The 16,604-nt window shown below is 39.6% G+C and overlaps 1 protein-coding gene across 8 annotated transcripts in view; it reads right to left on the reverse strand.

The window, feature by feature from the left end:
• The window catches only part of myo9aa (myosin IXAa), a 98,597-nt gene that overhangs the window by 64,388 nt on the left and 17,605 nt on the right, over positions 1–16,604 (reverse strand). For all 8 annotated transcript variants that reach the window (XM_026162514.2, XM_026162519.2, XM_026162523.2 and 5 more), the window contains exon 2: positions 11,608–12,570. In XM_026162514.2, the coding sequence (XP_026018299.2) occupies positions 11,608–12,483 (876 nt within the window). In that variant the 5' untranslated portion in view covers positions 12,484–12,570. The remainder of the gene's footprint in view (positions 1–11,607; positions 12,571–16,604) is intronic.

The raw sequence follows: 16,604 nt of genomic DNA on the forward strand, positions 1-16,604 counted from the left end.
AGAAATGAATCCATATTTGCACTTCTGACTTAAAAATTTAGTGCAAATTTAGAAATTAGCCAGGGTCTTTTTGTATGTTTGTACATTTATGGACCTATGTTACCAAGACACTACAAATGAAAGGGGGGGGGTTACAACAAGAGACAAACACCAAGTGAAATCCTTGCTTGCATGACAGAAAATAAGGAGTAACAAGTGTGCATCCACATCAAAGGGAAAAGTCAGTGTATCAGTGTACCAGGAAGCTGTATTTCTCAGTCTACATCCCTTAATGATTTAAGCCTCGGGTCAGTGAGCAGGAGTCATGAGGGGAACCAAATCTCCACACTTACTAAAGGCACCGCAACACTTCTTCAGAATCTTTGTTTGGGAGAGTTAATGAGTCATTCACATTACCACAGGCCACTTTCCCAGAGTACAACAATTTATTCTTAGCCTGACAGTGACATTTATCTTCTCACTGGGACGGGCCAGAGGAGATACACAGACCGCTACTGTAGTTCTGGGCCAAGACAGGAAGATGGGGACCAGGAATAAGGAAGATGATGATTTCCCTGTGCATTTCCTGCAATGATGCAATGATAATTTATCATGCACCCAAAAGTCAAATCTTTTCTTTTCTTAAACTTTAATTCACACTGACTTCTTGCCATTTAGACAAAAAAAAATTAATTGGACTTTCCTCAATTTGGCACACACTAAGCCAAAATACCAGAAAATATGCAGTGCAGGACGTGTCTCGCCAGCATGCTCAATACATGACTCCGGAGTGACATCCCTCAAGTTTTCTGCTGCGTTTCATTACAGCACATCTGGACACGTGGGAAGCGCGATGACCACAAGCCACAGAAATCACGAGAATCCTGCAGCAGAGGTCACCTGCGAGGATTTATGTAACTGAAGTGAGGAGTGGAGCGCTGCTTCTCAATCTTTATGTAAGAGATTTCCCTGATACTCACTGAAACAGGTGGTGCCCCAGAATCTGCTTTTGTAATTAGGAAGGTATGCTAAGATTCACTATTATGGTATGACCTGAATAAACAACATCTAGGTGGCTACAGGCCAACAAAGTCAGCAACAAAAGGAAGCACACAGATCATGTATCCTAGGAGTTTTTGTTTTGTTTTTTGTTTTTAGAACCAGAAGAAATAAAACAGGCACTTTAAATCAATTTTACCATATTCTCACACCTGACAATGTGCGTCATCACCATTTCCTAGAGTCTTCGATTGTCCACACAACCATTAAAGACCTCAAAATACAGAATGACTGTGTCTGGCAGTGTGACTATTACGTCAAACAGAATAAAGCTTTTTCTGTCCATCGATATATACATGTGTGGCACACTGATGCAGGTGTAGTCGGGACAGCAGAACAGCTGGAAAGTCTCATAGCAAGTGCTGACTGTGGTGTGTGAGTGTGTACGTGGCCGACGAAGCACCTGCAAACTCTGGCAAACCGCAGCATAAATAAAGAGGCTGTGTGGGACACAAACAGGCACTTTGTTGGGCTGCTGCAGACGTCTGCTGCTGATGAGCGACTAGATGGGTCAAAAAGTGTAATGAGAGAGAAGACACGATAGTGCGCAACACTACAAATGCCCTAAAAATATAAAAAATAAAAATGTAGTTTACCATCCATAATCTAGTACAGATATATTTACATCTGCACCTCTATAACAATCAGCAAATCTAAATGGATGATGGGTAAAAAGTTCAATCTCAACTTTTGTTTCGGTCCAGCACAAATAACACTAAGAAGTCAAACAAATCACTGTGAGCCCTTTGTAACTGATGTGCTTCTACCAAACCTCTTTGTAACCGCAGGCCTCTCACTGCTACAGCCAGAGTCAGAAGCAGTATCTTTTTTGTGCACACAAGTTGACAAAGCAGGAACGGTATGTACTCCTCTTATCCCAGCCACTAGTAGCAGTCCTGGTGTATACAGTTTCAGGGAAAAATAGGAGCTTGGCACCAGGATGGTGAGATAAACACAAAGTGAAATGTAACAGCTGGAGCTGTTGGCATTCATTGTCCGGCTGAGCAAAAATTCTGCTGTAATAAAGTCTGTGGTTTCTGATTACTGGTTTTCATGTTAAATTTCGTTTCACAAAACTAGCTGAAGAAATAACTTTTAAACACAGATCCCAAAAAAAATGACAGAAAATAGTGCAACTCACTGCTTTCAGTTAACCTAAACCTTATAAAGTTGAGGGAATTTCCTTAAAAGTATAATTTTTTGTGTTCGGCTGCAGGAATGTTTACTGGCGTTTTAGAAAAACAAAGTACATCCCCATCGTTTGTCATTTTCACGCCACAGAAAAACTCATATACTATATATAGCAAAAAAAATAAAAATTAAAAAAAAAAAGAAGGGGGGGAGGGTTAGCCCGTTGCTAGGTGGTTTCCAGGCAACACGATGGAGTCATAATATCTGTCATAGATAAGAACCTTTAGGGGCAGAAGTAGCTGTGTGGAGTTGACGGCCAAAGAAACAAACACACGGATATTCTCTATATCATCACAAAATGCAACGCAATGAATCCTGAAAGTAATGACTGACTATTAAAAGGACAAAAATTGAAAGACCTTAATTTCCTTTTAATTTTAAAACAAATAAGTTATTAAATATTGCCTTTAGTTACTTGGTATAACATGTTGTCATTTTAGGCAACGGTTTGGTCCTACCTAAATGAGTCAGATTTTACTCTTGTCTCACTGATTGAAGAGACTCACTGAAGAGAAACTGTTTATATGTAAACATGGGAACACGAAAATGTCTTGATAAGTTTTTCTGTGTATAAATGTGTTCACATAAAAATAATCATATGTATATATGAGATGTGTTACATTTCATATATACATTTTCAGAAGTTTTTTTACTTTCATCGGTGCTTATATTTGGGCTGATTTATTATTTATTTTAATCAATATTGAGGTCTCAATTAATTAACACATCTACTCTAACAAAACCTTTAAATGTAGAAATTTCAGATATTCAAAATTCCTTAAAACCTACCATACAGATTACTGACAAAAAGAAGTGGACAAAAATTTATAGATTTGAAAAACACAACCTTTTCTACAATATCACACTTAAATTTTAACCTCCTAGGACCTGGCATCTGCATATGTGGACATCACATTTTGGGTTATTTAGACCAAAATACTCAATTTTGCTCTACAAGGGCCTGATATCCACTTACAAGGATATTATACTGCTACTGTTCTATCAAAATTTTAAATGAATATATGTGGCTCTCATTTTTCTTAAAAACAAAAAGGTAAAAAAAAATAAATCTGGTAATTCTTTGTTTTTACATTCATCGGGCCCCAGTATGCCCAAATATCAAAGAGAAATAAAAAATGCATGCAGTGGAAGAGTTTGGGTCTTAGGAGGTTAAAAGCCCACTAAACATTTGTTCCACTAGCTTCTCAGATGACAAAATGTGAATTGTAAAGTAACATGGATATGAGATATTTCCTGGTAAGTTGGTGTTATGAGATGACAATTAGAAAGATTACAGAGGGCGGAGGAAGGATGTGATTCGCTGGACGAGATAAGAAACGTATCTTACTAAGTAGTGCAGGTAATCTGTCCACCTTTATTATTTTATACATGCAATCAAAGGTAATTGAGCCACTGAGAATAGCCACATGATACAGAAAAGACAACAGAAAAGGTTTACTGATTTGAGATGATTGCAAATATGATGTGTGATGAATCCCACACCATTGGAAAAAACAAAAAGACATGAGCTTACTTTTTGACAACTTTAACTAAAGTCCAGTGAGTATCAGTTGAAAAACACCTTACATGTTACTCGATCAGGAATACAGCCCATGGGCCAATCCCACTGTATAAGCAACCAAACTGGCCAGTATTACACTGTTGACCGTCGTTTAACCTGAATAAAACACACAGCACTGTAACTTTATACTTAACAGCAGGATAGTGCACATGAATGGTGCTCAATCATTCCCATTTCTCTTCTTTTTTTCCAACTTCACAGTCTGAAGAAAACATTTTCAGGGCACAGTAAATCTCACTCAACCCCGCCCAGTTTAGGAGAAGCTGTAATACATACTAATCTACTCTGTATTAGTGGGGGCTCTGGGAAGATTGCATTAAATATGCGAGTGCAGAAGTGTACTGAGGTAGCAGTAAAAGAGATGCTGAGCGGTAAAACTGTTGACCTGGGATGACTCACAGTGGGGTTGTTTCTTTTGGCTGGGAACACAGAGGAGCACAACAGGAGCTCCTGCACTCGCTTGTCCACAGAGGTCTGGCAAAACCAGCAGCAGTGCCCTGGAGCTCAGGCGCCTTAAAGCGTCCCTGAAGCACTTTACTTGCATACACACCATTAGCGGTGTTCCTTCAGTGATGCCCTGTGACATCTCCTTGGTCTCAGAGCGCTGATAATGTTCAGTCAGAGAGGTCGGTTTGAGGTAACCCCAGCAATCTCCCTCTTGACCCTCAGCAGACAGCTGAGCTCATATTAAACTCACTTTTGACAAGTGCAAGTCAAATAACCATGACTCCTTGGTTCTTTCAGGCATTTAGTCTCTGAAACAGAACTGTCTTGTATCAATATCATGAAAAGACCAATCATAGATCCGACTTGCTTTACTGTATAAACATTGTACAGGTATCCTTCAGATTTTTTAAGAAGTCAATTCTAAAGAGGACGTGACAGAGATGGAACATGTGGAAACCATAAGGAAAAAGATATAAACAGTAATATGCTGAAACAGTTAAAAAGCAATAATGCTGTTTAACTGGAGGTGTTAAGCCTATCTGACATTTTTATACCTACTTCAGACATCATTCCCCTAAAGCCCTGATAGGTTTACATTTGAATTAAAAGCTTGTTTGGGAGTTAAACTACAGATGACATTTGACCACCAGTAACCAACAGTACAGCCAAAGTACAGATACATTTTTGAAAAAGAAAAGAAAGAAAGGAAGATTGATCCTCAGCATTCATCTACCCAGGATGCATTGGACACAAAAGCTGAGAGGAAAGGTAAAACTATTATGTAGCACTTGCTGACCTCAGTTTTGTGCACTAACCCATCATTACTGATGAGTACCCCTGAACAAATGTAGAACAAGCAGACAAGAGCTAATAGGCTTTAATTAGAGCTGGGCGATAGAACGATAACGATATGTATCGCGATATAACTTTTACTCGATAGAGAAATTAAGCTATTGCGATAGACCTCGCCGCTCTTGTCCTCTTTAAAAAAAAAAAAAAAAAAAAAAAAAAAAGGTCGGCCGATCCAAATTCAGTAGCGCAGAGCTGAACCAATCACAGCCGCAGCGTCACGTCGCGTGACTTGCTACGTACAGCACAAGTGCCAAGCCGCACGTGTGTTTGTTTGGGAAGCAGCCAGCGCATAATGGAGGAAATGAGTGTGCCGACTAGAAAAATCAACCGAGCGTGACCGAAGAGAAAACCGATGACGGTTCCAATGCCGGAGAGATTGTCGAACGGAAGAGCCATAGAAGTTCCGTAGTGTGAAGGTATTTCGGCTATTTCAAGTCTGACAAAAAACAGAGTAGCGTGCACTGTAAATTGTGCCGAAAGTCTGGAAATACAATAAACTGGTGCATGCATCACACTGTGCGCCACGTTATTGTTTCGGTGAAATGAATTTCTACAATACTGTTACTGTTAATTCTACTCTCTGCAGTGTTTAAATGCTTACATATACACACAGTTACTGTCCCTCCACACATACGACTCGGTTCTGCTTCTATGCCCCAGCTTTGTTTACTTTTTCCCACCGAGGCTTCTAGACTTCTGATTGGCCAACATTTCTGCACGGTTAGGAATCTAGCGCCACCTGCTGCTTTGGCATGTTCATAGCAGCGTTTTCCTTCATTTCTGCCTTTATGTGTGGACGGGATTATTTTTTTTAAAATGAAAACGGAAAATCTCCGTTTTCAAAAATACCCGTGTACGCGTGGACGTAGCCTCAGTCTCTGACTGGAAGCGCTAATTCGTCATTCGGCTTTTGTCAGACTAAAGTAACTGTTAAAACTGTTTGAAAAGCTCAGCTATACAACAAGGAGAGATTGAGAATTTCCTTTTAGTTCTCAGTTTATTTGATATTGACAAAAGTTAGTCAGTTTTGTCTGTTCTTCTGTAAAACAAACTAAGATTTATTTTTAGAATTAATATTTTGTTTCTAAGTGGAATTGACAATTTAGTCTGTTTCGTTTGTTCTATTTTGAAACTTAAACGCTTTAGCGGCTGCCTTTTGTGTAGTTTGCAATATTTGCCTTTATCTGAAAAAGTCTCATGTTCCTTAAGTACATCTACCCTGTTGAACTTATTATGGGAAATAAATATTTAAAAACAAGCTGCTGATTATTTCACATTTTACTTGTGAGCAACGGCACATTTAAATCTTACAAATATAGTTATTTGGCTTATATCGTGATAGATATCGTTATCGCCTGAAATGAAAAAAAAACATATCGTGATATGAAAAAATCTCATATCGCCCAGCTCTAGCTTTAATATAATATTTCACCTTCACCCAGAGCAAATCATGTAACACTGAATTTGTAAAACAGGTGGTCAAAACTTCCATACCATACACAGTGCCACCATGGAGACAAAGAGGAAGACACACCAAACTATTTCAAACAGCGAATTTCTATACGCAATTAAACAGGAATTTAAGGCTTACTGTCAACTCAGTCATGGCGCAAGAAGGTAAAAAAACGTCAGGAATGACAGACAGCAGATAAGCACAAAATCAACACTAGGTGAAGCATTTGTCCCATTTCATGCATGCTTGTCTTGAGATCTTCAATCTCTCGGGTCAAATGAAGTCCAAAGCTGTCGAGGGCAGTGTGAGTGAAATACATTTATTCCCCCTTTAACGTCTAACCGAAATTTGAAGGCTGTCATAGCTCTTAACTGCCTTCATTTTAAAGGTTATTTACAATGAACCAAAACACAAGCTGTGTTTATCTAACTGGAATAACATGTCCTCACAGAGTGCGTTTTCATCTCCTTCTCAGTTATATTAATTGAAACAGTTGAGGGACAGAGCTTGTCATGATCTTAACACATAACTGCAGCTGCTGGCTGGTTTCCAGACCGACCCCCTTTGTAAGTGATATCCTGTATCACGAGTTTAAAAAAGAAAATGAAAAAAAACAAAACTGTCTAGCTCGGGGTGGTTTTGTCCTTCAACTGACAGTCAGTAGAAAATGTCGGTGTGCTCTGCCTTGTATAGTATTCATTTACTTTAGCGTGGCGCCTGAGCACTGTCCTGGTCTTTTAAATGAGTCATTGCTAAATGACCTGGCCCAAGTGTGAGGGGAAATGACTACGTTTTTACTTTTGTCAGAGTAAATGAAAGCAACAGTTACCACCACTAAAAAACACATTGCAAGGAAATTAAAGTCACTCACCGGCAAACACTTTTCTTACTTGATGGTCTGTAAACCTGTGATCTGTGTTAGCAAAGCGCTCTATACTGCTCATACAAGCAATCATACACGTCACCACTCTGAATTGCCGTAATCCACCACATTATCTTAGATTTGTATTTGACAAACCACCACGTGTGGTCCCACATAACACAACAAGGTGCTGATCATTTTATTTTTTCCATTGTTATTTTTCAAATCATTAGACTCTATTAAAAAAAAACTTTCCACTTGAATTTGCTTGTTTGGTGTTTCTTAAACCTAAATTCTGATTAACACTGGCATGACATAAGAAAAACTGGATTTCCCTCCATACCAGCTTAAACCAGAATCATTATAATGGAGACATTTGGCAGTCACAAAATCCTGAACTGAGGTCTGTGGAAATATTCTGTCACTACAAAGATTATGGGAGCAGAGGGATAACTTCCAGGAGGAAAACAAAAAAAACCCAAAACTTTTTATAACTTTATTTGGGGTAAAAGCAGCAAATGTTTCAAAAGCTTTTTAATGAAATTTTATTGTTGAGTTAATTGAGGTTACTACCTCAAAATAGATGCTCAACAAAGAGCTGCTGAGTGTCAAGAAAAAGGCTTCCAGAAGACTCTGTTTAAATTTTCTAAACAGATTACCAAAACTGTAAATTATCCATCACATATTTGGGAGTGTGAAGGAAAGGTCAGTCAAGAAATTGAAAGAATAATCAAAAGAGGTTAGGTGTGCAACTAAAAATACCTAAATTGCAACCCAACTTCCAAAGAGATGTGGCCTTTTACAGTCAGTCACAAAGAGATGAGGAGCAGATGCAGTGGCGCTCCTGAAGAAGCACAAACAGACTGATAACCACCAAACCAACAGGCAGTGTTAAGGTAAACGTCAAGTTTACGTTCAAAATTCTTTACATTAAGCTGATAGCACATTAACACCAACAGAAGTTAAAACTCTAACATGGATTTTATTTCCACAACAAAAAAAATCATGTGCTTGTGTTTTTTCTTAAAACACAAGCTTAAAAGAAATGAGATAAATTATCCCTTTGAGGAGACTTTGTTTGATGTTCCTTCCGCCCTTCCTTCAGCCTCTTTGCAGTAGCGCCGCACCTACAGTCTCTGCATTAATCACCAGCAGGCAGATATGCAATCTTACTGTGCAAACAATTAAAGGCTGCTCCTCTGCACTTAAAACTATTCACTCACGTTGCCGTGTTGTGGATTAACTCAACATGCTTACACATTAACCCCAGAGTCGCACAAATGAATGGCATTCCTTAGAGCTTCCTTGCTTAAACACAGGGTAATGAATGTGGTGTAGAGCTACTTGTTGCATGACTTGTTGTTTTGCTCGTCACCTTTGAAGTTGGCTTCTAATCTACTACTGTCAATTTGACTTCGCTTTGATAGCGATGGAAACAAATTACCATGTGGGGAGAGACTTTAAAAATACGCACAATGCTTAACAAATTTATTCGACCACCACCCAAAGTAAGGTTTATGCCACAGCAGGCTTAGATTAAGAGTGATGCTAATTACAAAACTATTTTTTATGTTTATGTAATGGTTCATCTAACAGCATGCGCAAGCACTTCAATCAAAGTTATCTTGCTTTACTGATCCATTGTATCTATACATGTACCCGATGTGTGCGATTATAAATTATTATAAACCTCAATTTATATTTTTTTATTCATTCTCCACTTACATTTGTTTCATGTGTCACGTTCGGGGTACATCACCTGTACGTAAGGGTCACCAAAATTGAACTTTGTCAAAGACGGCACTGAACACGGCATCAAGAATCTGAAAAGGTCCCGCGGGCCTCATATTTTTAATGCTAAAATTTTATTTCTATTGTTTTTCATGATTTTCAAATTTACCTTTTTACAAAACAAGCTTAAAAAAAAAAAAAAAAAAAAAAAGCAAAGCGCACAAATATCTTTTGATTAACTTGTCAATCTACAGTTGTTAACAGAAACATCAATATTATGCTTCAATTTCTGACTTGCTTCTAATTTTCTAAAAATATAAGCATTTTCTTGTTTTTATGATACATGACCTAATGTATTTGTTAAGCACTGTATAAAGAGGGGTCATAATCTATTATGCCCTATCATAATATTTTAATTCAAGTTATTTGACAGACAATTTAACAAGGTCATACAGTCAAGCTGGTTATACTGCGATGAGGAAATACTAAAATATGTCAGGAAACACTGCTCTGAACATTTTGAGTGTAAACAGCAGGTGATCAGGCAATGTGACAATGAGTAATACGACCTCTCATTAAAAGTGGACATGGTAACCGTTAAATATTACCTACAGACGTTCTTCTCCCAGTTTCAGCTAAAGTCAAAGTCAACCAGGCTGCTCTATTAACCAGAGCCATCAAGTTTTTAGGTGAGTAAAAGTTACGTTTTAAGTCGTCAGTTCAAGGATGAGAGAATCTCGGAGAATCAATTTAAACTACAAAGCTAACAGAGATATGATCAGGAGAGCTGAGATCTGTATGCAAAACAGGTATTTAATAACACACTTCAACTGCAGTGTTATAGCAGCTTTTTTAAAATAGTTTTATGACATAATCAAAAAATTGTACGATGACGTCTGATCTTCTTGGGTGGGGGGGGGATTAGGTCTCAAATGATCCATTTTGTACTTCTTCTACAAACCAGCACTCCTTCTAATGGCCATTAGAAAGAGTGCTGACTCTAAAAAGAAGTGTGATTGTATAGATGTGCATGAGAAAAAGTCCCAATGCTCGACTGATTTATGATCTCAGTTAAACACTTTCCTTAGGAGAGTGTGGTCGCAAATGCAGGTTTTAAGTATTACAGACATCAAATTGATGTTCATTATAACAAAATTCCCATTAGGGCTGTTCGATATAACGATATATATCGGATAATGATATCAAAACATCTATAGTTTCATACGACGCCATCGTTTGTTTTGTGGTGTCGCAAAATAAACTGTTTACTGCAATATTTTTTCATCATTTTGATGGTCCCTGTAGTGGCCTAATAATTTGTTAAAGTTCTGTCTTTCTCTTATATTTAATATGACCACACTACTGACGGACAAGCGCCTGTTTTTACACGTTGTCGTTAGCAACCACAACGGTAAAACAATGGCGTGGCTCCGCCGTCCGCTTGTTTGTTTTGCATATTAACCTTTCACAAAAGCTCAAGATCCTGTTGAGACTTTTCAAAATAAACTAAATTGTGAAAGAGTATGCAGACTGTTTACAGATGAGAAGCGTTAGGTGCTAAAAATAAACCTTAGACTCAAACGTTGGAACAGGCTTTCTAGAGCACGCCGTGTAATAAGTACAAAGAAAACGGCGGCCGTTACAACTTATGTCTAAAAATGTATAGCTTCATGCATCGGTTAAAATGGGGCGACCGTGGCTCAGGGGTTGGGAAGCGTATCTGTAACCGGAAGGTCGCCGGTTCGATCCCCGGGCTCTCTGTCCTGGTCGTTGTGTCCTTGGGCAAGACACTTTACCCTACTTGCCTACTGGTGTTGGCCAGAGGGGCCGATGGCGCGATATGGCAGCCTCGCTTCTGTCAGTCTGCCCCAGGGCAGCTGTGGCTACAACCGTAGCTTGCCTCCACCAGTGTGTGAATGTGAGAGTGAATGAATAGTGGCATTGTAAAGCGCTTTGGGTGCCTTGAAAAGCGCTATATAAATCCAATCCATTATTATTATTATTATCATTAAAAGTCTGAACTCCAGGTACACAGCGCCCAGATGAAAACACTTCACGCAAGTCGAGCTGCCCGAGATTCACAGAATTTACAGAAAATGTTACATTTTTGTGATTTATATCGTTATCGGGATGATAGATGTCTTATATCGGAATATGAGATTTTGGTCATATCGCACAGACCAATATGTGCGATATGACTCCCATATAGGAGTCTCACAGAGTAAAATAGACAATAAAGCACAGTATGCTTTTGGGTGTGGCTAGCTTGCAACTGAAAAGGTTTCTCAATTAGTTTCACCCCTTATGGTTTCAAAAAAACAAAAATGTTGTCCGACAAAAATGCTAAACTCGAGGCTTTAAACAGAACTTAAACAAATGGGTGACAGCATTCCTGTTCCTCTTATGTATACATTGCATGACTGAAACCCAGTGACTGTATGTTTTGCTTACCTCCAATACTGGCCCCGCCCCCAAGATGATCTGCTCCACTCCACTAGCAAAACCCTTCTGACTGAGAGCAGTCAGATGATGAATGAGGAAGTTTGTGCTTTGCGTCTTCCCAGAGCCGCTCTCCCCAGATATAACAATGCATTGATTCCTCCGTCTCTGCAGCATGGCGTGGTAAGCCACATCCGCCACGGCGTAAATATGTGGCTCCAAATCTCCCAGTGTATGATTATCATACATCTTCACATACTTGGGGTTATAGATGGGCAGGAATTTGAAGGGGTTAATGACGATGAGGATGCTTCCAACGTAAGTGTAGATCTTTTCCTGGCGGAAGCGGGAGCGCAGGTTGTCCAGCAGCGTGCGCTCGTTGAGCTCTGGCAGGCAGCACATATCTGCATGGTCACCCTGAGATTCAGGCTGTGGCAGCAGTCCACGCTCCATCAGGCGCCTGCGCTCCTCTGTGACCTGCAGCCACATCTGAAGGCTGCCGCCATAGTGAATCGAGCCATCCAGATTCTTCTCCCTTAGCAGGAAGCGGTAATCCTCGCCACCTGACAGCGGCCGGTGCTCTAGTGCGATACGGGGCCAGAGCATCATCCTCTGCACGGGACAGTCGTTGGGGTTCAGAATCCATTCTTCACCTCCAAATTCTTTCACCTCAGCCAGAACATAAAACTTGGAGCGGTCCAACTTGAGCCGTTCAATGACACGTTCAATGGCTTCAGCGGCTGTGGTGGTCTTGCGGGCGCTGATTGGGCAGTAGATTGTGCCTTCTGCCAGGGCGCCTGGGTAGATGCGCACGGTTAACTCCGAGTTCTCGAAGCGCGGCCGACGACCCAGGGTGCCCATGCCACCAACGCCATCACGAGCACTCATGGTGGATCAGGAGCTCCCATTAGCAGCAGCCCGGCACTGGCATGTTCTTAACTGTGTCGGAGGATCCACCAATTCAAGACATTACCACTGCAAAAGAAAGAACAAAAAGGTTGATTTAAAAAAAAAAAATAACAACTTGATAGCTTGATCAGCCATTTTTTCTTCTAAATCAACAGCCAGACTTCTTTAGTTATCATGACAAAAGCAATGAAAAAATAAACTTCTGTTCAACTCATCATAGCTGACTTAATCTAGGGCTGAACGATTATGGAAAATAATCTAATTGCGATTTTTTGCCCCAATATTGCGATTGCGATGCGATATGCGATTATTTTTTAAGGTCTTTGTCTTCTGTATTATTAAACAAAGACAAGCAATACATCATATAGTATGGCCAATACTATATTACATTAATTTTAAACTGTTCTTTCCTGGAAGACAGACCTCTGTTATGATGACATGAGGTGATGCATGAATTGATGACTGACATTTTTATTTAACTTCTTCAATCACAACAGTATATTTGAACATACACAATAGTTTATTTTTAGCTTACAAACATCTGAGCATAAAGTGCTGACAAGGAACCCTGGTGTAAACATTAAAATGAAAGTCAGTACAATGTGCAGATTGCAGAAATATATATAAAAAAAAAATCAGTGGCTTTACCACACTCAGTTTTTCGACATCTGTGAACTACTAGACAGTCATTCAATTAAAAAATAATATTAAATAAATAAAACTAATAAATAAAAAATACACACATCTTACTGATCTCTGCAGTCAGTAACATTACACATAAAGTGCAAACATAATAGCAATTGTATAAACACACACACAAACACGCCTTTAAAGTTTAAAGGCGTGAAATTGGACGGTCTAGTTCTGATTAGAGTCACCGCTGTCTCGGTGGAGTTTAATAAACTCGGCCGTCTGCTTCTTGCTATCTAAAATATAACCAGACACTGGTGTAAATTCTCGACTGTCTCATACTTCTGTTTAATAAGTTTTCTGTTTGACGTTTAGTCAGCTGTGTGAAAACCAAGGAGGAACCCACCCGGGGGATTAATAAAGTTTTATTTTATCTAATCTAATAACTTTAATCTCAGCCAAACCGATTTACTCACGAACAAACAAAACACTGAAAAAAGCCCAACAATAACATTTTTAGGTTGTCTAAGTGACTTATATATTACGTTTAACCCGAGCAGCAAAACTCCGCGGTGATCTGAAAATGATGTGCCGGGAGTTGTGCCGTTCTCGGCCGCATCAGTAACCCTCGAGCTCCCGACTAGCTGTCGAGCTGGTGGGTAGCAGACGCCTCTGAAAACGTCGAAGCACTTTTGCAAATATGGGATATCTTGATAAACCGAGCAGATATTTGATGTTTACACAGCTACTTTCTCGCCTGAAAATATGTTAAAAGTTTATTTTGTGACCCAGAAAGATTAGTATGAGTAATTTTAAAACTTAGTAGCGGCCGCCATTGCTGGAAACTGGAGTTTGGCTGGGCCGCGCTATGAATTCTGGGATATGGTAGTAATTTGGACAGCCTTCGGCGCGTCGCTGTGACGTAATCGGTCTACAAATGCGGCCTCAGGAGGATGCAACCCATGAATTTGGACATGTCCAGAGTATAATCGCAGCCTTTGCGGTTAGAAAATTGCACTTGATCATGTCGCGATATTATCGCAAATGCGATATATCGTTCAGCCCTAACTTAGGCTACGTTCACACTGCAGGCGAAAGCGCATCAAATCCGATTTTTTTGACCCTATGCGACCCATATCCGATCATGCTATGACAGTGTGAACGGCGCAAATCCGATATTTTCAAATCCGATCTGGGTCACTTTCGTATGTGGTACTGAATCCGATACATATCCGATGTTTTAGAAAGCGACTGCTGTTTGAACGGTCAAGTCGCATTAAATCCGCCTTTTACGTCACCGACACAAGACTGAAGCCAATTATCAGCGCCCGAGAAGACATCGCGAACGCTTCCTAGCCATCCAGTGTAGATGTCAGTGAAACTGTTGGGAAGACAACGTAAACATTTCATTTGTACTGTATAATCTGCAGATTCTGACAGAAATCTGCAGCTATCCTTTGAAGCACCGCTCCTCTCTTAAACGGCAATAAGGATCATTATTAGGTTATTTACATTATTATGTAAATAACAAAATAACTTAAAGCAAAAATTGGGAAACGTAAAGTCCGAAGTCTTTATATTAACGGCCATCAGTCAAACAATACTGTTGCTCTGGGTCTAAACAGAGCGCGTTGTGTGTGACATCTTCTTTTGCGCATGCGGGCCGCTTTGAGCGTTCACACTAGAGCGCGTTTGCTGTCGCATTTTATTTGTAGTGTGAACGAGGAGACAAAAAAATCGGATTTGATCAAAAAATCGGAATTGAGCATTAAGACCTGCAGTGTGAACGTAGCCTTAATCTAACCTCAACAAGTACAAATTTTTTTTTAAACTCCTGGAGGCTTTGAGAACGTCTCTGGGCTAAAACTGAAATGAACCTTCGAAAATCTAGTGAGTTAAGGCCAGGCATTTCAGCGCAGCTCTCTGCAATCTGCCCGATTACAAAATCTGGCAGATTATGACACAAAGACCATGTGCTGTTATGTAATCTGCCAGTGGGCCAAATTTTTTTTTTGGATCCTGACATGTACACTCATAGAAAGGAGAGGCCATGAGGATCTACAGGATTACCATTAGCACACACCCACACTGCCGAGCACACACACACATAAGCTCTTGCCAGCAGCTGCCATCCTCTTTACTCTATGCACAATCACGCCATTCACAAGTTCCCGCTTTAATACACAGCAGAGGGGCATCACGGGGCGAGCAGAGGCCACGGACAGACGAGGACAGGAAAAGAGCTGGAATTAATGACCAAGCTGCTAAGCAAAGACCACCCCTGATAGAATCAATGAACCTAAAGTTGCTCTTGAAAGGTCAAACATCCATGTACTCTTATATAATAAAACTAAAGAATACAGCAGCCCACATCCCCCTTTGAAACAAATGATAAGAGTTCATATTCACTACACTGTGTTCAGGTACAATCAAGCATTGCAAGAATACAGTGATAGGATGTAACGTCTGCTTTTAAAAAACAAAACAGAACGCTGGAGGCAAACTGTAGATTTTTGTTCATGTTCAGACTTGCAGTAAACAAACCTCATAATTACTTGGCAATTATGATCATTTATGCCATATAAGACTGAAATTTAAAAAAAATTAATTAAGAACAAGGGAGACAGATTTTTTTGGTATGTCTGTCTACCAACCACATCTGAAGCCTCATCTAACGATGGCAACATTACAGTCTTGTGTGTCATCACACCCACACCCATCCACACCCACATATTAATTCATAAAAGCAGTTTACATATAGAACGTTATATAATAAAATTGGTAATATGCTCATCTAAAATTCGACATCCCAGGAATATTCATGTAGCTTGATAGTAAACTGAATGTGCCCAGGCTCATAATATAAAGACTTGGAAAGAATCGAAGTTGATTTAACTGTTACAGTGGTCACAATCTCTTTTTTGCCTTATGAACGTTGCTGAATAAAGGTCAAAGAAGGTTCTTTCTTACTTAGAAACAGGAAAAATATCACATTTTGACAATAAAATGTCACCACTTGACCATTTATATCATGATTAGCACATGAATTCACAAAAAACATACATGGACCTTCATTTGAATTATCAAATGAATCAGCTCATTCCTGTCAGGTTCAAAACTGTACAGAAATTCCCTTTAGGTGCTCCTGATTCATAACAATACTGAGAAAGGAAAGCACAAAATACCTGGCAACAAACCCCAAAAACATGATGCTTCCAAGTACAACCTGTGTGGAGATTGAAAATGGCCTTAATCCAACCCCCCCCCCCCCCCCAAAAAAAAAAAGAAAACCACTTTTTTTTTCCTGCAGCTGTCATTAGGAAGGTTTAAGACATTAAACTTACAGAATTGTCACTCCAAGAGGTCATTTATATTTTTATGGGTGATGTACTGATTGGAGACCGCTTGTAATTGCGTTGTACCTGCGACAATGACAATAAAGACATTCTGATTCTGAACCTGTCAATAGC

Source organism: Astatotilapia calliptera, chromosome 1, assembly GCF_964374335.1.
Source record: "Astatotilapia calliptera chromosome 1, fAstCal68.1, whole genome shotgun sequence".
In the NCBI taxonomy this organism is placed as follows: Eukaryota; Metazoa; Chordata; class Actinopteri; order Cichliformes; family Cichlidae; genus Astatotilapia; species Astatotilapia calliptera.